Here is a 20,664-nt window from a genome sequence, read left to right on the forward strand (position 1 = left end):
CCTGAACGACTAAGAAAGAGAAACCCCAAGCTCAACCTATACTCCTTCGGGGGCATCTCGAGCTTCATTGAGAAGTTCCGCATCGACGCAATACAGATAGACAGATATTCAATCATCAGGTACCTACTGACTGTTGGAGTGCGAGCCGACTGGATACAAATTTCCGATATCAATAACTCGCTGCAGCCGATTCTTATATCTCTTCATGTTCATCATTATTGGGCCGATTCATCGTTGTTAGACGATATTCACCATATAGCAATCGGGTGGTGGGAACTAAAGCGAAAGGTGCGTGAGCATCTCGTCTCATTGGGACTGCGAAAAAAGAGGATATATAGGCGAATGAATCAAGACAGAGGATATCACGGATGGATGTGAAACATTCCAAAAGCGCTTTTCCTCAGCCAAAATCCGAGACGGATATGATGTAGAATAGCGAACTTTCAATATATCAGTCAATCGACCAAAGTCTATCAAGCTGAAGTATCCTCACCTAGCCGATCGACAATCCATGCGCACCCCACCCCCTGTCGGATTCCTCCCTCATGAGAAGAGCCACGGATGATTCCCGGGAGTAAAATAGAAGGTGCGAAAAAATAATTCATTGATGAAGTAAATACCTCAAACCGTCTCCTCACAAATGAATAGGCATCCCAGATCCGGAGGGTGCACAGTAGGATCCATCTCACTACAGATTGATAACACTCGGAAAGGGTGAAGGGGAGGAAGTGAGCGAGTTGTCGTATTGCTGCACTCTCGGACCCTTCCGAGATCCTGGGCCTTCTTCCCGACTTCCCGTTGTAATGATTCTAGTGGTCGTATGCTATCTCACTCCCTGTCCCCTGCTCGCTCTCCTTTCTGGAGGTGTTCTTCGGCGGGTTCGGGAACTCCGTGAAATTCTTCAAGACGAGCGAATAATGTTGATGCTTCGCGTGTACAGTAGAGTTTGTGATGTGCTGTTTTTCCTCCGTTCTCCTGGAGATGGTCAAAACTTACTGTATCCATTTGTAGATTTGTAGAAAATTCTCGTTATAAGAGCTAACGCACTCTGGAACCAACTTTGATGGTAAAAAAACCCTTCGAACTTTGTCGCGGCTAGCCGACGATTCCTCAGAGATGCATTTCTTCGGGATAGTTTTATCGGGGTTGGCAGAAATACCCACGGACGGATGCATCGACATCGGTGTTGATATCGATATCGAAGGGAATAATAAAGGAGCGAGTAGAGTTGAATGAGAGGGAATTCATGCTTTATGATTTAACTGCGAATCCCGATCGGAGGGATTTTCGCGATGCGATTGAATATATGTATCGAGCAGTCTTCGAATCCTTCCAGCTTGGTCATCGAAGGAGACCCGGACCTGTTCGAGCTACCGAATAGGAGTCCTTCACTGGAAGGGAGCACGTCACACGCAATTCGCCGCGTACCAGCATGGTGGAGAAACGATAAAGGCTGATGAATCGGTGAGGGGTGGATAATTCGGGAATGAGGACTCATACATCCCGGCGGATGTCTATTATGATCCTTTTGATCGCAAATCGGGTGGCACTCAAGTCACAGCCGACATAGGAATCTGAGCGCTTGCACGACAAACTCGATAGCGCGATGAACTACCATGTGCTCTGGCGATAGTATAATTCATCATTATTATGACGGAGCGTACATGAACAAATAGGATCTCGGTCGGTCTCACTGCCGAAGTTTTTGAAGCTTTTCCCGAATCGTGTCAACACGGAGTTTGAAGACCGTATGGGTCGTGCAGCAGATATCCAGCAGATTGAGGTAGTCGTTCACGACCGCGTTCCAGATTTCCAGAGCTCGGGGACGAGCCGCAAGCTCGGCTTGTGCGGGGTCCGCTAGACACTGGAGCAGACTCTGGATATTCTGCAACGCCTCCGAAAACTCTTTTGCGAGTTTTTCCATCGCCGCACTCCTCATAAGGGGAACAATGGCTGAGACTCCGAAACGAGTCTGCGCACCCGGAACACATTCAAAAACATTCTGCTCGAATGAGAAATTTCGGAACAACGAAGTGGATATCCACACCTTCGATGTTCGATTATCCGAGAGCGACGTCAAGGCGCTCCAAGTGTACGCGAAATCGCAATCTGACGACCAGGTCTCCCGCTCGGTTATTTGAGGCTCGTTTCCCGTTAAGAGAAATTCCGCGCCCTTCCGCACCTAACCGCGGGGGATCGGGGATCGTGTAGCCGAGCCGTCTAAGGACAAACTCCTCGTCGTCAGAAGGAGTAAGACTTCGCCGAGCTGAGGTAGAATGATATCGGTCTAGGTCACCATCCGCAAACTCTCACTGAATGGCGGGGATGCTCCTCCTATCCAGGTGAGCGCGGACTCCAGCTCACGGATGGCTGCACAGTCTGAATTCATATGCCGAGGCCGAGATTCAGGACGACTTCCGGATTCCTTGAGGGCAATAGGCTGGCCGTTTGAGGACCCAGTTGCAACCGCAGTTGACCACCTTCGCTTGCCCTCTGATGCGAGAGCGACAATCCGCACAGCTTTTTCCGATTCGACAAGGTGTGCTCTCGTAGGGGAGTTTCTAATCGGCGCCGGCGCGGCGCTGGTGCGAAGTTACCGGAACTGCGGGCGCGCACCGCTCTGCTATGACATGCCGCTCGCAGAAGATGAGTAAAAAAAATCCCGTAGTCGAAAGACCAAAGTCCCCCCGAGCCTTCGCAGAGGAGCCGAACAGCGCTTCCAAATATCCTCCCTCACCATCCCAGAGATCGCTCTACTTCTCCATGAGGAACCAGAAGAACAACTCGTTCGTCGTTCTCGGCGCCTACCGACGACAGTCTTCTCGGAATTTTCACTGTGTCCCGGAAAAGCGTTTCGTTTCGTTTCCTTACTCCTCGAGCGCAGAAGGCGATCAGGCACCCAGTCAGCGACTCGGTGGCTCTCACCTCGAGCTCCAATCGATTCGGAGACGGATCTCGCCAAACACGCTGCTGGTCGGCGCAAGACCTTCAATCGTTCTCCGGGGAGCTGCTCTCCCCAGATTCCCGGTCGTTCGTTCCGATATGCCATCGGAGTTTCGTCGCTTTCATAGGCGGCTGGAAGAAATTCCATTAAACGCTTCCGCAATTGAGAGCTTTTTTTCTTGAAAAGAGGAAGTATCGTAGAATCATCAAGCTTTTCCAATTAGCCCGCGCTGAGCTAGACTGTGGGGGTCTCCGAGTTTCCCCCAGGGCATATCTCCCAGGCCTGTGAATAAGATATAATCTCGCTCCGTCTCGCGGTGGGAAGTCGCGTCAGCAAGCGATACGAAATTCCGGACAGCCGTCAAGGTTCTCATGAGTAAGAGACGAGATAGGCTTGCCGAAGCGAAATTGAACTGATCTCCCTGTCGGACAATCGCGAGTTTCAATCAGGCAGCTGAAAGGAGCCCGGGATGCTTCCCGATGACTCCGCGCGCGGAAGCAATCAAGTGGTTAAGAGCAGTCGATTTCAACTCTGCCTAATGCTTTCGACGGCTTCCTCTCTCTCACAATCACAATCATATGCGGATTGCGATCCCTTGCCAGGATGTTCGTTCGCTCAGCCGGGAGGAAAGTGCTTCGTTCGCTCCTTCTCGTATCTCTGGCTGTTGCGGAAGTTGAACTCGTATGCGACGGTTAAGCTCTTTGAGCTGGCCCCTGCGCTTCCTTAGAGTTGGGAGACTGAATTTCGTGCCTCTGCAGCAGAGACGATCATCGTGGCGCAGTCCATCCCAAGACGTATCAACGTGGAGTCCATCGCCCCATCGCCTTGGAGCTCAGCCACTCCGTGTTGGAAGTCCGCTTCCACGTCGGCCAAACCAACCATGTAGGGCAGACTTACCCAGGGAGGGATGAGCAGGTCCCGCAAGTCACTGAATCTGACACGGAAATCCTCCATCATCGAAGTCAAATGTTCGGATATGACCCGCACAGCCCGCTTCGCCACTTTGCATTTCTTCAATCAAGAGAAGTGGGTGGAAATCTCCAGATACAGTGTCTTCTTTATTAGCTCCAGGAGTTTAATGAAGCCCATGATTTCCGTCTCGGCATCCAGCAGGATTGATTTTTTGCCCTGGAGTTGTTTGTTCGATGTATTCAGTCGGTCGAAAACATCAGCGAGGTTACTAACAAAAGCCTTGCCGTCGATTGTACAGAGGATATCCATCCGCTCCTCTCCCTTCAGGAACTCGGACAATTCATCGAACAATTCCATCAATCGTCGCAAGATACTACCCTTCGAAAGCCATCTGACGTCTGTATGAAGCAACAATCTTACATGATTACACAATCAAAAATCAGCGTCGGAGTCCAAGCAGAATTGCTTGAAGAGGCGTTCGGATTTCGCTTTGGCCTTGATGGAGTTCACGCATTTTATCACAGCTTCCATGATATCATACAAGACAGGGGGAAGTTTCTTCGCCGCTAAATTCTCTCGGTGAATCATGTAGTGTATAATCGGCATTCTAAGATTCTGATCTTTCATTCGTTTTAGATAGCCTTTCTTCATCATCGCCGGCGCCCCATCAGCGGTGCAGGACACGATACTCCCCATGGGGGTCTCCAGCCGAGAGAGGTGATCGCCGGGAATTTCAAAAATATCTCTGCCGGTCGTCGTAGTTCCGAGGGCCTTGCAAAAGAGCATCTCCTCATGTACTGCACCATCATCGACGTACCTTACGAAAGCCATGAGAATTGCTTCACTGTCTTTGACCGTCGCCTCATCTAGTCGGAGGGAAAAAAAAGCGTTCTGAGCTTCTCGACCAACTGATTTTCAACATCGCTACCCATGCGATCGATCCTCCAGCGCACAGTATCGTTGCTCAGAGCTATTCTTCTAATCTCCGCATCGTCCTTCTGGAAGACGATCTGAACAAGCATGGGGATCGCACGCTTCATCAATCCTTCTCCATCTGTGTGACTTCTCCCAGCTTTTGCTATGGGTAACGAGATCCCATAAGTAGCGTTCTGAGCTCGGTCCAAAGAAGCGCCCGACGAGATGAACATGGCGCTTATAGTTGAGCGCGACTCAAATCTACGCTTCAGCGATCGAAAATAATTGAGATCTCTCGAGGCCAAACTGGGATGAGCCTCGGAGCCTTGGAGGCGTCCTTCCAACCGGCTTTTTTCATGGTCTCATTCGAGAAAGTTTTGTTGCAAATCAAGCAGAAAGGTGCACACTGATCATGTTAAGCGGGGATGAACCCCAGAATCAAGAAATCCTCATTGTACTGTCGAATTTTCTTCGAGGCGCCTTTCATCTTGAAGGATTTAGGATCTGGAAGCCTCAAAACAGATTAGGACGGCATTCGATTTTATGAGCAACTCGTAACGCCGAGAGGTCGAGATGAATCATGGCTGCAGCAATCATGCGCAAAGCGGGCCGAGAGATTCAGTCTATTATGGAAACTTACATCGGAAGTAAGATTGAGATCGGGAGTAGAATTTTATCTCGAATGTTTCCAGAACTCTCCCGTGTGGACTTGGATTGGATTTATTTGATCTTCTCATATGCACATATGATCCCTTTCTCTTCGGGGGTGAGCTGTGTTGCGCTCACAGATCTTTCCTCTCCCAGGTCTTGAGGGTCACCTTGGTCTTTCGAATAGTCGTCTGATTGGTATGAGGCGAAAGTCCTATTCGGAGGGGGAACTCCTCTGGTGAGAACTTGTCTTCTTCGCATCCCAGAACTATGTGTTTGTCAGTCTCGGTTGCTCCGCACTTCGAGCATATAAAGTGATGCGTGAGCCCTCTCCGTGCAATCTTTCGAAACGAGGCGGAAAGAGACTGTCGATTCTCGGATTCGGGAAGCCGGTATCAATAGTATGAATCGTCCCTGAGCTTCCATGCCCCACTGGTGGGGCAGGCGCCACACCTTGAGAACCTTGGTATTTGAAGACAGTCTAAGGCGTGCGTGTGCGCCCGAGCGCCGAGCTCCGATTCTCCGATTCTCCGAGCCTTTCTTTCACAAGATCACAGGAATATTTTGGAGGCTTCCATCGAGAGAACGCCGCCAGACTGTCACAATTATGGTGCAATCACCCTATACTCATAGTAGTGTCAATATTTGGAATGAGACTCAGAGACGGATGCGAGATTTGCAGACGGGTCGACCGGCATCTGGAACCATGATGAGAGACAGCGATTTCTCGCTCTGTCTCTCCGCGATAACTAGGTTCGGCTAGTACTCTGATCGGAGCGGACTGAAGCTAGACGGAGTAGAAACTGACGAGATGCCCTTGGATCGGAGAGCGCAGAATCCGCAGCAAACCGGAGCACGATCACAAGCACGATGTCAGACAAGCGCGTGTTTCGGCCGAGAGTCAGATTTACGATAACTTGAGTGAGCACATGAATGCCTTCAAATGAGCTCCGTGCCTATACGCAATAAATTGTTATTGATAAGGGCTGTCGTCCATCCTTTCGCCTAGTCCTCTCGGTGGTCCTAATGCTCCGAGTATTAATTGCGGTTCGCGAACTTCTGTGGGAAATCAAGTCCCAGAATTCAAGAGAACATGATCCGCTCGGTGATTCTCATATCCCTCGCAGCTCTTGCTCTTGCGGAAGTTGAACTCGTTTGCGACGGTGAAGCTCTCGGAGCTAACCCTTACGCTTCCTTGGAGTTGGGAGACCGCATCTCGTGTGTCTGCAGGAGAGACAATCGCTGTGGCAGACTTAGAGCAAAAGTTTTTGATAACGGCGCCATCTTCACGGCTGGTAAGATGGGTTTCGCAGTTATCGAGATCGAGGATGATCACTTCGTATTTTTCGATGGACATGAAGTGGTCGACGGCCTTGTGAGTTACCCGGTCAAGGAGGAACAATACCTTGTGTACGTGCATTGCAAAGACATGGAACCTGAGCCGAGATACGTGGAGTTCCTCTCGAAATCTAATGCGACCGAGTCTGCTCTGTCGGAGCTGAAAACCAAGTACGGGATCGACATCAGCCCCGATACAGTCGATGAAAGCTGCTGAAACCAGTTCAGTGGATCCCTCGAGATATGGGAGGGTCGGAAGTTACAGAAGAGAAAAATTTACGGGGAAGTTCTCCTTCCTGCTCCTGGGAGGTTATCGTGGGATTGAAGCCGGACGGCCTTATTCTCCTCCGACTGGATCATCGCTATCATCTAAGGAAGTTTCGAATAATACCTATGTCGACGTTTGCAAGATGCTTGAGGCTTCTTCAGTTTTTCCGCTCGGAGGGGAAGCGTACTCGGGGAATAGCTGGTGATCACCCGACGCTTTCCTTGAGGAGTAAACGAGTGTCCCGTCTCCAACTCCTACTGACAGATACAATGAGTCGGTCCATGTCTATGGCAGTCAGTGGAGCTCAACTCTGAAATATTCACCCACTCGGAGGGACAAGTTGTTTGAGGCTTCTCCAGTCTCGGGTAGACTGACAAGTCAGCAGAGTGCCAGTTCGTATCACGCGATCGTAGGATGGCTGCCCTCACTGTATTCTGGCGGATGAAATGCCCTCCAGCCCCCAGCACGTCAAGCAGTAGTTGGACTCAAAAGTTGGTCGAAAAAAATCGTCGGCATCGATGCATAATATGTACTTCTAAAGGATGCGACAGCCTCCAACCTCGTCCGCATGCCGCTTATGTCATCTACAAACCCAAAATTGCGCACCATCCAGAGAGATGAGAGGAATTGGGGGAAGAGTTCAAGCATCTCGGCGTCAAAGACTATCAAAGCTGTTGACAGAGATACTCCGAGAAGCATGATCTGTTCCGGATACGGAATAGGAAGATGAGTTTTCTGGGAAGGAGTCAGTATTTTGTGGGGTAGCCACCATTTCTGATGACGGCGATGCATCTCCGTCCCATTGACTGGACTAGGTTCTCACAGACCTCCTTCGGGGTCTCGCTCCACGCCTTCTCGACTGCCAGCCAGAGTTTCTCGACGCTAGAGCATTCGCTGCGATCAATGAGACGATCGACAACGTCCCAACGATTCTCGATCGGATTCAGGTCCGGTGACTGAGCTGGCCGTTCGAGGAGACAGACGTCCTGATCGTCAAAGAAGCTCTCCACGATCCGACATGTGTGCTTTGGGTCTTTATCTTGTCGGAAGATACGGAGCGGCATGTTCTTCCCTGCATACGGTAGCATGACAGTCTTCAGGATGCTTTTATAAACTTCCCCTGTCATGATTCCCTGGATGCGATGGATCGGACCCACGCCGTGACTCGAGAAACAACCCCACACCATGACGCTGCCTACCCCGTGCTTGACGGTCTTGACCGTGTGACGAGGGTCGTCTTGCGCACTTGGCGGCCGGCGAACGTAGACACGTCCATCCGAACTCAGGACTTCATGATGGTGGCCGAGACGTCCACGCCCACGCTTTTCAACATCTCCACCATACGGGTGGCAGTGAGGAACGGATTTTTCCGGCTCTCCCGAATGATTCGTCGATCCGTTTCCGCTGTTGTCGCGCGCGGCCTGCCTCTCGTCTCTTTCTTCTCGGAACTCCGATTCGAACTATTTAAGCTTTTGAAAACATTCTGCACCTTTTTCCGGGATACCTGCATCAACTTGCTGATGCCGTCCATTGAGTGGTCTTCCTCCTTTAGGCGTATCATCAGGCGGCGCTCGTGTGTTTGCCCCGACCCATTCTCGAAGAGACTCTCGATGTGGAGATTCGCTTCTCAATTTCACCGGCCGTGATGGATTGGTGACTGCGTCGTCACTCGTCACCGTAATGCAACGAACTTTCATAAAACTAGCCCCCAATGGTGCACCTTTTGGAAGGAAATTCTGTAAGCGAGCCCCATTTCGTGTTCAAATGTGGCATGTCGGTTACGAACATGCGACGACTGACTACATGTCACGTTTGGAATCGTGGGATTTTCAAATACATCCTCGCACTTCCGGAAATCATCCTCAAATCAATTCTGGAGGGTTCGATGTTCGATTCCCCGCTGCGTGAGAGACGATTTCATGCCCCTCTGGATTTGAACATGCAATATACCAATGGAGGTGGCGCTATTTTTGTGCTCTCTCACACAGAATTTCGGAACGCCTGTCCCTGCAGCATGCTGCGGTCGAATCGCGAAGTGCGATGGGTTGATGGAGCAGTCATCCTCGAGCTACAGAATGCCGATCTTATTTGATCGTCACGATACCCGGATCCGTAGCCACGGGGCTTCGAAAATGAGAAGACGATATTCGAGAAGATTAAATTTTGAGCGGTAGTTGCTGCCTGATCGCTACAAAATGTGTTGGCAAAGGGATGTCCATCGGACAGCGGCTGGACAACAACGTCGAAACTCTGTCCACTCTTCATCGTCTCGTCTAGATTCAGCGTCTGAGGTAGAACGAGACGCTCTCTTCCGCCTGGAGGAAACGCACAGTGAGCGGAACCAGAGTCTAGTTAGGATTCCATAGACAAGCTGCGTGTGCGATGACTCACTCAGAGGAGGAAGGGCCTGGGAAATTCTCCGGCCGTATGCAGCGTGGACCGTCCGGGGTCCATCTAGCTGAATGAGCGAAGAATTAGGACTGCAAGCTGCAGGCAGGTTCCGATCGCGTGTGAGTAATGTTCCAGTGATGCGTTATCTGCCAAGCAAAGCATCCGCGGTCCGATCGTACTTGTCGCCGTACGGGAGAGATCGCCCGCAGGCCTTAAGAGCCTCAGCAAAGATCATCGGTATCATTGTCGCTCTCCCATAAACAGATTTCGATCCTGTTCAATTACATTCACCGTACTTCCTGTACGAGTTTTCCGCAGACTCGAGATACTTATGATTGAACAGTATCTTGACAATATGGATAATCGTACAAGGAGCACGGCGGGCACGCGCAGAACCTCACGAGCCGAATTTAAGGGTAGTTTTTGAAGCTTATGCTCAGAAGCTACTCTTTGGACCTTTGCTCTCAGAAATGACGTTCGAGTTCGGTTCGAAGTCGACGGTGCTTGCGTGAGATCATTCACCTGCGTCCCAAGGAGTACAGTCTAAGGCTTCCTTATGAGAGAATTGTGTGCCCTGTCAATCTGATTCAGCCAGTGAACCGTTGGTGGCCTTGAGTACGTTCTAGCGCCTTAACGAAGATTCGGAGACCGAAGAGCGGATATTGACATCTGGATGAGTTACTCGAGTCAGGCTCGGACTGATCCTTCAGCGGAGCCCGTTCAGGATCCTACAGGGTTTCAGTAAGTACTCCCATCATAGCGCGGAACGATACCATTGTTTTCGCGATCAGCTGGTATACACCAGCTGTTCCACGGTGCTTGCCTAAGAAGGTCTCACAGTTTCTCGGCGCCTTGTGAACTTCCCAGAGGTCATTCAGCCTTCTGGCTGGTCCTGCTTCCCTTAAGAGTCTATGGCTAAGACTCGGTCTCAATTCGTGATTCCCCGGCGGGACAAGGGAAAATGCTCTGCTTTCTGTGATCCATCATCTCAAGTCCAAGTCCATCTGGATCTCGGACTCATCAATAACGAACCCTTCCTCTCATCCCGTGCGGAATCAGCTGCCGGAGTGGGCTCGCTCCGAGCCCATTCAGAGGATCTTTTGAATCTGGGAATCCGCGATGACGGGTCGTTATCGCTAGAGATTTCGAGCAGATCTCTTTGGATTCTAGATCCATCCATCCATACGCGTGAGAGTCGATCCATGTCTTTCAGAGTCAGCCCTAGCAATCAGCTCAAGAATCCCGTCTCCCAAGGCGTGCATCTTCCGACTTCTTGCTCGCTCGCTCACGCCCGCCGTCTCAACCCTTGACTGTAGTCTCAGGGCGCCTTCGGCCGCCAAAGTGACCGTGAGCTATCGCCTGCTCGGAGCGAATTCGGATTAGACCTGAATTGAGGTCCGGGAGTCTGTTGTGCTGGTCGACCCACGAGAAGGTTGCAAAAATTATTATCCCTCCCATCGAGATTTGGGAATGCAGGGCTCTGGGTGAGCTCTAATCATCCGTCACCTGGATGATGAGACATTCCACATGCATTATGTGAACTTCGTCCGCTCAAAACGAAGAGCCTTCGCTCGCCTGCGGCATACAGAGTCGCTACGGGGAGCTTTTGAGGGAGGCTGAATTTGATATGAAAAAGTTGTGTATAGCGCTTTCCCTCTCCCATAAAGGGTTGCCCGGGCGAGCTGCCATTACATCAGCCGGGCCAGGATTGATCCCTTTCAGTTTTCGCGATGCGTGAATCTCGGATTTGATTTCCTCCCGCCGGTTAGGTAAAGCGCTCACGGAAAGTCGTCTGGAATATCCGAAAGTGTCCGTCGGAAGAGCGACATGGTCAGGAAATCCGCTGAGGAGGGACCTTTATCTTCCGCAGGATCATGGACAATTCGGCTATCGTGGGTCTCTTCGGAGACGATGACTCGCTCTCTCCGTGCTCTGAAGATGACTACGAGGCAACTTCATCCTCGATCTCACCTGGGTCGACATCCGCACCGGCCACGCCTCCATCCGGGGTCGTGTGTATGCTCCCACCCGAGGACGCGGAAGGCAATGTTGAGTACAAACTGAAGCTTGTGGACCCCAGCGACAGTCGATTCGAGCATCTTGTCACCCAAATGAAATGGAGACTTCGCGAGGGACAAGGGGAAGCAATCTACGAAATTGGTATGACTCCGCCGATCTGTAACTCAATATAATATCATGTATGGGACATGATATTACAACCTTGAGGAGTTGGATGAGGTCTCCGCTCAACAGCATTCATTGACCCACAATATTGCAGGTGTCGAGGACTGCGGAACCGTTGTCGGTCTCAACGCCCGAGAATTGACCGCCTCTTTGAGGACAATCGATCGCATGGCCGAGAAGCTCGAAGCCGACGTCACGATACTTCGACAAAAGCCCGTCAGGGACAATTTGACGGCCGCTCAGATTCTCGTGCGCAAGGTTCCGGACGATCAGCAAACAATCGAGCTCCGGATCGCGGTTTTGGGAAATGTCGATGCGGGGAAGAGTACCCTCCTTGGCGTTTTAACGCAAGGCGACCTCGACAATGGCCGAGGCCGGGCGAGGTTGAATCTATTCAGGCACCTGCACGAAATACAAACCGGCCACACCTCCAGCATATCAAGGGAGATTCTGGGTTTCAACTCGAACGGTCAACCTCAAACGTACAAGCATTTCCGAACAGCTGAGGAAATTTGCGATAACTCCTCAAAGATCATTACATTCATCGATCTCGCCGGCCATCAGAAGTTTCTCAAAACAACCCTCTTCGGTCTGACGGGACACTCGCCTCACTACGTGATTCTCCTAGTACCTGCCGTAAGCGGGCTCACGGGAACTGCCCTGGATCATCTAGCCCTCGTCCAAGCCCTGCAAGTGAGTGACGGCCGCCGGACCCGTTTTATGTGGATTAATATACACCAAAAGTTCTATCAAATATCGCTGAATTCCTCCTGCTACCATGACTCTCTGAACAACGACTTACTTGCTCCTAAACCGTACACCGACCCATTACAGGTTCCCGTGATAGTGGTTGTCAACAAAGTAGATACCGTGAGCAAGAATAGAATGCTTGCAACCTTGGCCCAAGTCGAACAGCTGCTCAAGGAATGCAGGAAGATTCCGATGGAGATCCTTAATCAAGACGATGCGTTGACCGCCGCCCAGAGTCTCCATTCTGGAACCGTTTGCCCGATTTTCATGACGTCTTGCGTGACCGGCATCGGCCTCAACCTGCTCTACGCGTTCCTCAACGTCCTTCCGACGCGACACACGGTCAAGGAGCGGGAATGTCTGATGCAGCTTTCGACGTTCTTCCAGGTGAATATCTCTCGGGAACTGACAGATTAGTATTTGACTCCGAGTGATCTGGATCCCTGCGAGAACCTTTAAGTTTCTCGACTCTGAGCGATTGCCTCTTGCAGATCGATGAGACCTTCGACGTGCCTGATGTCGGTCTCGTCGCCGGTGGGCTACTGACGCAGGGTCTCATTCGCGAAGGAGATGTCCTACTCGCGGGACCCGATTCTTGCGGGGATTTCCAGCGAGCGCGCGTGACGAGTCTTCAACGAAATCGAGTGCCATGCCGTATGGTACGAGCTGGAGAAAGCGCAACGCTCGCGCTTGAAGTCACGCGGCCTCAGGCGATCCGTAAGGGAACCGTCCTGTGCTCACCCAGCGGGAGACCCGTTGCCGGGATGTTGTTCCAAGTAGGATTTTTTTGCGCTTCTTTTCACTCAAGGGATGTCCCCGGCATTCCTCGCAAGCTGATGAGTTTAATTTGTTTTCCAGGCTCAAATTCGCATTCTCTGCTGCGACGACGATGATCCATTCAGGGTCGGTTACCACACCACGGTCCAGGTGGGAAACGTTCAGCAAGGGGCAGTTGTCGCAGGAATCCGTGGTCGGGCGGAAATGTTCGCTGACGATACAGGGCTTATTCTGTTCCGTTTCGCAAGACATCCTGAATGCGCTAGTCCAGGAACGAGATTTGTTTTCCACAAAGGCGCGACACGAGGCATCGGCATAGTCAAAAAAGTCTATCCGTTGACGCCGCAGGAGGCCAATGTGTGAGTGGCGTGGATGTTCTGAGAAAATCGAGCCCAAAGCATAGCGTCTGATTCACTTCTGCACCGACCAAAGACGCCATGCCGTTGAAATGTGGGCATTCCGTAACTGGGAAGTTCTCCGACAGCTTCCATGGTGAATGCATGACGGAGGGTAGGTCGGAGCCTGGAATCATGTCGGGAAAGTCTTCCATTGAATCTCGGCTCGCTTTCCGAAGGTCTCCACTCTACACCAAATTACGTCGCGGCTCGTTGTCATAATAGTTCGGGATGGAATTTGGAGCCTCGGGCACTTCAGTGATATTCAATTATTGGCTCTAATGATGTAGTACTGTAAATGAGTACAGTTCGAGTCGGACTTGTACATAATATATCACATTCAGGCGTCTTCTGCATGTACAGTTTTTGGCGCCGAGCAGCAGACGGCTGTTTGCCATGTGATTCCTCTCACCCTGCGGTCTCAAAACAACCATTTTCGACCGTGAAATTCACGCGATCCGATGAGCCTCTCGGAATGAAGCTCTCTCTCATTCCTGGAAGTCTTTCGCTGGATCGCTCGTGCCGTGCAGTAGGGAGAAAGGAACACGACAGACCGCTCGATGATAACTGATCGCGGAACACGGCACATGATGACAGCTAGGATAGAGAATAGGAGGCAGGAGAATATCTTGCACGAAGAGTCGATCCCCTTGAATAAACCTCTCTTTTTCCTTCAATCAAGATTAATTCCTCAATGGACGCTCTCAATATTCGAGTGGACACTATTCTTGCTTATGCCGACCAGATCCGACTGTTTTCCGAATCTGCAGCCCAGAACTGTCCGACCGGTGATGGAAGTGAGCGGAGAGAAGTCGCCCCTTCGTGGGAGTGGTTCGCCTTCGCATGGGACATACCGTATGACCCCCTATAACAACACATTCGGATCGAGTCTTGAGGCATCCTGTCCAGACGAGTCGTAAATTCCGCTGACATCCTGATTCTTGTGACGAGAACGGGGCCGATCCCTACCCTGCTCTGATTGCATGCCGTTCTCCCATGGAGTCCCCCTCCATAGGTAGAGACCGTGAGCCGGGAGCTTCTCATCGTATGCTCATCTCAGTTTCTGTTTTAGGTATTCAGAGGAAGAAAGGGAGAGAGTTGAAGACGTGAGACAGCTGCGGAAGACGAACGAGCCGCGCGAAACTCCGGAACCGATATCCGATATCTAGCTATTATTTAAGCACCAACCATCCCCAGCAGGTTCGCTTTCCGTTCGGCTACCACTACTCTGTCAAGGGTTTTCTTGGCCGGATGCAGGTCAGCCTAGCGCTCACGGGCTGACATCGAGAGCTTGAATTTGCCAAAAATTCCAAGTCGGGATCCCATTATAGGGATTTCTCTCTTCGCTCCTATCGGCAACGGCTTCAACCCCAGCGAGAGCTCTTATTGCCGTATCGCCGTACGGCTCCTCAAACCAAAGACTTCGAGTCTCGGTGCTCTCCTCGGCGATTGAGTCACTTTTCTCGTTGAATCGTTGTGATGACTAATTTTCCAGGAACGAGTCTCTCCGTGGGGTTATGCGTGAATCCGCATGACCCACAGAATTACACGTGAGGCGCTGTTCTGATCCGCGTCGAACGGGTCGACGCACCGAATGTCGCAGAATCCTCATCCGGCTCCTTAGTCCGGAAGATATCGATCGCGAGTATCGGTGCCGCGGGTTTGCATCCGGATCGAAGTCGGGGATAACCGATAGAGAGGGCGGGCAGGAATACGTCTGGATAAATCCGGGAAGATTGAATCTGTCACATCGATTCTCCTTCGCTACGATCTCAGTTATGCGCCAATCATCGTCGGGACTTTTGTCCCCGTGCGACGCACCGCCAGACGGAATTCGCTCGAACTCCCTCGATTTCGGATCAGGAGGGATTCCTCACGAGTCAAAGCGCTCCCGACCTCCGAACAAGCATTTCGAGTTCAGAACTTACGGTGCAGAGATGCCAATCGAGCTTCGGCGCCAAGTTTCCGGAACGCTGTTGAGCTTCAGGCTCAATCGACTCCTTCTCCTCAGAGTTTTCAGGTTGGAGCCCGTTCTGTTGCGCGAATGCAGTGTTCTTGTGCGTAGACCCGCGGCGCCGTACTCAATGTGAGACGCAGGGGTGGCAACGCAGTCTTCGTTTCTAACGGGCACTGAAAGAGCCGCTCACGTCCTTGACCAAACCCCTCTCAAGGTGTGGGCGTGAAGCCAGCCGACGTGACGGCCTTGCCTTACTCGCCGTCTTGCCAAAGCCTCCCCGAAGCCTTCCCGACCCAAGCCCTATTTCATTCCCTCTCCTTATTCCTAACCCCCTATCTTATACTCCGTCGGCGTTGTATGAATACAAATGAACGAAGGAGGCTGTGCCGTCATGCCGATGGATCATGTGCGGATACGAGCAGGTACTTTTTCGGGGTTTCGAAAAGCGATAATTTAACCCTGCTCATAATAATAATAATAATCGCTCCACGGAGAATCCTCCGTTCCTCTTGCGACAGAACGAAGGTTCATCGCCCTGCCTCTAGTTCACAGCTCGAGCAAACCAATGTGTTGACACCTAAATCGGGTCCCGGAACTCACCTATCCTATGGGGTCCACAGATATCTACGTAAATTATTCGGAATGTGGATACGGGTCGGGAGAAGTTTATTTTGACCTCAAACAAGCACCTCAACGATTCCTTGTTCCCCTTCACAGAGGAATAGAAGCAACGGTATCTTTTAATTGTGGAATCCTTCGCTGCTTATATCTAGAGAGATAAGAGCCTTTATCTCAGGTTCAGCCTCACAAAGCAGATCCGGGGAGCCGAAACCAAGTTTATCGGTCTGTCAGTACAAGACAGATTCATTGGTCGATAAGAGTGCTTCGCCTTACGTCCTCGCTGCCATCTGTCGTCGACGAGATGTGAGCGGGCCCTTGCGAGGGCTCGCGCGATTCCCGGAGAATGAGTCAGGAACTTCAGGTCCACCAGCCGGCCATTCTCTCGCTGCGAGAACCGCTTTCCCGCCTTCGTCGTTTCCTCGTCGGTGTCGCCGTCGCCGTGAGCCAACTCACAGAACGCCGGATGTCGAGCAATTCGCCCATTGATGCGCAAATCACACTGACTTTTGTACGTTTTGCTTCGGGCACAGCTCGGAGAGTCATCTCCCGAGTCGCCGTGCCAGGTGAAGCTAGCGATAGATACAGGAATATGGTATACTAATTAATCCGCACAGAGAGCTGCGGAGCTTACCTTAAGCAGTCGACGGCAGCGGTCGCGCTCGCTTGAAGTTCATCAAGCACCTTTCCGGAGAAGACCGATTCTCGGAAGCTCCTCTGCGGGAATATTCGACTAGAGACGTCTCTGGCGTTGAGCCAATGCGCTAACGGCTGATTACCCGCTCGGTCATTGCTCTGCTGCTGACGGAAACCTGCGCGCGGGGTCCGAAAACCCGAATGATGACGCCTTGACTCCGGCAGGGGACCCTTGAAGGAAGCGATTCAATTTTGTTTGTTTCTTCAATACCTCTCGAGATTGACACTCGCAAATCGACGTGAGCGCAACCCGGTTGAACCTACCTTTCAATCTGAGTGGGAAGACGTCGAGGGCGCAGCACTCCGGCGCTCGAACGGAAGGAAGAAATTGCAAACAATAGTTTCCTTCTCTCTTCAGCGTGTCGAGTCAGCTCCAAGCTTCCTTTTCCGGTGCCGAATACCTGCCTGAAACACACCAGAGGAGGGCCGGTGGTAAATATTTCACGCGTCGTTGCGTCTTCCTTAGGTCTCTTCTCTAGGACCGAATAGGGCTGGGAGCAAGAGCAGGCGTAAACTGTCTGCCACATCCGTCACTGAAGCTAGATTGGCATCTGGCTTTTGGCCTCTGAGGCCGGGCAAGCGGCCGCCTTCCCACCCGTTCGCTAACCCGCTCGAGCGACCGACCGGCGGACCGTCGGCTCGTCCGTTCAACCTCGATTGTCTGGAGCTGCGCTATCCCACCACCCAAGTCCCCCCCCCCCACTTCCCTTCCGAGCCCACAAACGAGGAGCGGGCCGAACAAGCTCGGGGGAAACCGCCGCAATCAAGCATGGATAAGGAACTTCTCGATTAGGCTCGGAATAATTAGGGACACACCTCAAGATAAATGGCCCCCTTGTTCAAGGACAAGATTCTCGGAAGAGTAAACTCCGAATCCCAGTCGCGAGGCAAATAACGTCCTACACGTCGGTGCGCACAAGAGGAGCTCTGTCGAATCGCAACATACTGTGCAGAGGGCTTCGGTGTATACTACGGGGGTATTTTGCAGCCGGATGCTCGGTGGTGCTGACATGTGTTTTTTCCAGTGGTGGTAACCTTGACTGTGTCGCGATTGGTATGCCAACTATGAGAATGTCATGGAAACTTGTATATCTGGTGTCTCGGAGCAGAAAAAAAAACATTGCTCCCGCGTCATATCCACGAGAAGCCGAGTCGCGATGTTCCGTCGACTCTGTCTTCGTCGTCCGTTAGAAGACGCTGTTGGGAGAACGACGGGGTGAGCCGCCCTGTCAGCTGCACCTGACTCTTCTATTCCCTTTTTTGTTTTCCCCCTGCTATCTGCCGCATTCGCCCCTTGATTTTCCGTCTCCCTCCTTTCTGATGTCGGGAGATGCGACGTCTAGCGCCGCTTTGAATGAGTCGGTCTCGAAGAGCGACGTCTGACTATACATACCGATGGGTTCGACTGAACGTCTGACACTCGACGCATTCCGGGGGTCCATCTCACTGCGAGCAGTTCTGATCCGCCTTATTTTCGTTTGCCGTTTCGCTCCACATAGGAAGTGTCGACCTGCTCCAGGGCCTCTCGAGGTCCCGAACCTCTCTTCGTAAGAGTTGTCTCGAAGGGCCGGTCGAGGATCAAGCCGGGCTAGCGCAGCTGGTACTGTCGCTAAATTCGCTGACATTCCTCCTTTGGTTATGCGCTTCCTGGGAATCGTCAGGGATCGAAAAAATACGAACGACCTCATCAATGAGACTTATCGGAGCAGACTACTATTCAGAATCATCTCTGTGAGCATGTACGTACCAATATATTCGCTGCTAGCGAAACACGGGCTATCGAGATCGTTCCGACAGTCCTTGAACGACGCGAGTGCGTTCGATTCTGGATTCCCAAACGATCTTACAATCCCTCGGTCATCACAATGACCTCAATATGCGCCCGCGATCGCGTGACTTGAGACACGTACAGCTGATTTGGATGCAAATATTCCAGTCGGCGGCATTTGCCTTGTCGTGAGAGTCGTTTGATTGAGACTTTCCACCCGTTGGTGCGAGTTCACGGAGACGATCTCTCTGCGGTCGGCTGCTGTCACTTTCATTGCTCACCTCTCGTCGAGTTTTCCCCTGTGTCGCCGCATTAAATTTCTACGCCTAGCTTCCCCGATTGCGTCGCGAAGAAAAATTCTTCCTTGAGATATATTCGATTGCGGTGCTCGTTCACTACACAGAGCTTTCTTGGTCGGTTTTCGGCTCTTGTACTCGCGAGCCGACACCACGCGGGCTTGGCATGCAATAGCTGGGATTACGCGAGTTTGTTTTATTCAATTCGCTCTGAGAGCCTCACGATTTCAACAGTCAGCTGCTGAACAGAGCTCCGAGCTCTGAGGTTTAAGCACAACACGTATGAGACCATAGTCGCCTGCCTGATGATCCGAATCCGTCAGCTCGGCTCAGCCGATGATTCGAGGCTAATTGGGCAAGCCATGTCCCTCACGAGCGATGCTAACCCCGCTCCCTAAAGTAAATATTTGGATTAAAACTTTATTTTCTGAGTTTCGGCAGACGTCAACGAGCCCGTCGAGGGGAGCAGCAGCCCACAGCTTGCCTTCCGGCTTGAAGAGTGGCGTACACATCCTGGCCTAAAACCTGGAAGATTTCCGTCGGACCCAAAAAAGATCCGGCTCCAGTTCCTACCGAGCTCTTCCCTTAAGGCGTAATCATATCCTCGGATTCGAATTCTCCGAGGTTCGCGGCTTGAGGTTGATCGTTGTGTTACGAGTGCGACGACGCAGCAATGCCCGTGCGGCGGCTCGCTCGGCGCGGAGCTGGTTCGCTGCTGGGGAATGTTAAGGGGGCTGCACCCTGTGTGTTCGTGTTCTTTCCTCATATTCTATCCGATGTCGCCGTGGGCCGGCGCCTCATCCTTCATGTTTGGAAAACCAACGTCGTTCTGTAGTCTTCACACTCGAACGGTCTCATTTGGGAAACTGATATCTACTGTGGTTTCGCTCGGCTACGCAACGTCGAAACTTCTTCCCATGACTTCGACGCAGGAGGGCCGGAATGCGCTCAAAGATCTCATAACTCTGAAGGAGTTTCTATCAGTGGCAAACTTTTTGTGGGTTACCCGTGCGACAGGTCCGCCGAAGGCCCTTTATGATCATCGAAGAGTGTGGCGGAGGGAGGGATTCCTCCGTAATGCACTGGCAGTCAATAGGAGTGATTCTTCTTCCTTCCTAACGCTTCCGACTGGAAAACGCCCCTCTGCCGGCACGGGAGCATCTTTTAATCCAGTGAGGCATCGAGGCAGTGCAAAGCTTCCTAAAACGACATCCAGGGGGAACGGATTGGGCGGAAGGGAGGATGGGCATCAGTATGTGTTCCTTTCTCCGTTCACTTGTTGTTCGCTGCCGAAACAGTAGGTATTTACGAGCACGTCAGAGACATGGAAAGGAAGGGGAAACTTTTTCAAAGCGGAAAAACGGCAGGCTGAAGCAGTATTCTCTTCGTTTCCGAGAGAAGGAAGTCGAAATGAGCAGAAACAGAACAAGAGACATTTCCTAGCTGGGGAGCTGCTGCGATGTATTCTGCAGCTGTCGAAAGCTGCTACCGACGAAGTGGAAGAGAGGCGGAAAAAGAAATGCCCAACCATCCAGTACTTCGGTCGGAGACACTTTGCCTGTTTGCCAGCTCTACCCCACTGGTTCAGAGAGTCTTGATGTTTGCTCGGCTTGCTCGCCGGCTGAGCGGCTTGAGGGTTCTTGTCGGTAACTCCGCCTTGAATTCGCGAATGGATAAATGGGCACAGTTTGAGAAAGAGACGAGAATTCCGCAGAGAAGAATGAGCAGAAGCTTTTGACAGGGCCGAAAACCATCTGCCACCACCCTCTCATTCAGAAGAGTCGAATTCGAGAGAGCGGCTCCGAGG

The 20,664-nt window shown here is 51.7% G+C and overlaps 1 protein-coding gene across 1 annotated transcript; it reads left to right on the forward strand.

The window, feature by feature from the left end:
* The first annotated feature begins 11,434 nt into the window (after nt 1-11,434).
* LOC100898951 (GTP-binding protein 2) lies at nt 11,435-13,721 on the forward strand. The gene is made up of 5 exons (XM_018641230.1): nt 11,435-11,576; nt 11,695-12,293; nt 12,435-12,737; nt 12,842-13,126; nt 13,209-13,721. Exons 1-5 carry the CDS (start codon nt 11,435-11,437, stop codon nt 13,488-13,490), a joined length of 1,611 nt encoding a protein of 536 aa, XP_018496746.1. The 3' UTR covers nt 13,491-13,721.
* The last annotated feature ends 6,943 nt before the right edge of the window (nt 13,722-20,664 follow it).

The sequence above is a fragment of the Galendromus occidentalis genome, unplaced genomic scaffold (assembly GCF_000255335.2).
Source record: "Galendromus occidentalis unplaced genomic scaffold, Mocc_1.1 scf7180000077526, whole genome shotgun sequence".
NCBI lineage: Eukaryota > Metazoa > Arthropoda > Arachnida > Mesostigmata > Phytoseiidae > Galendromus > Galendromus occidentalis.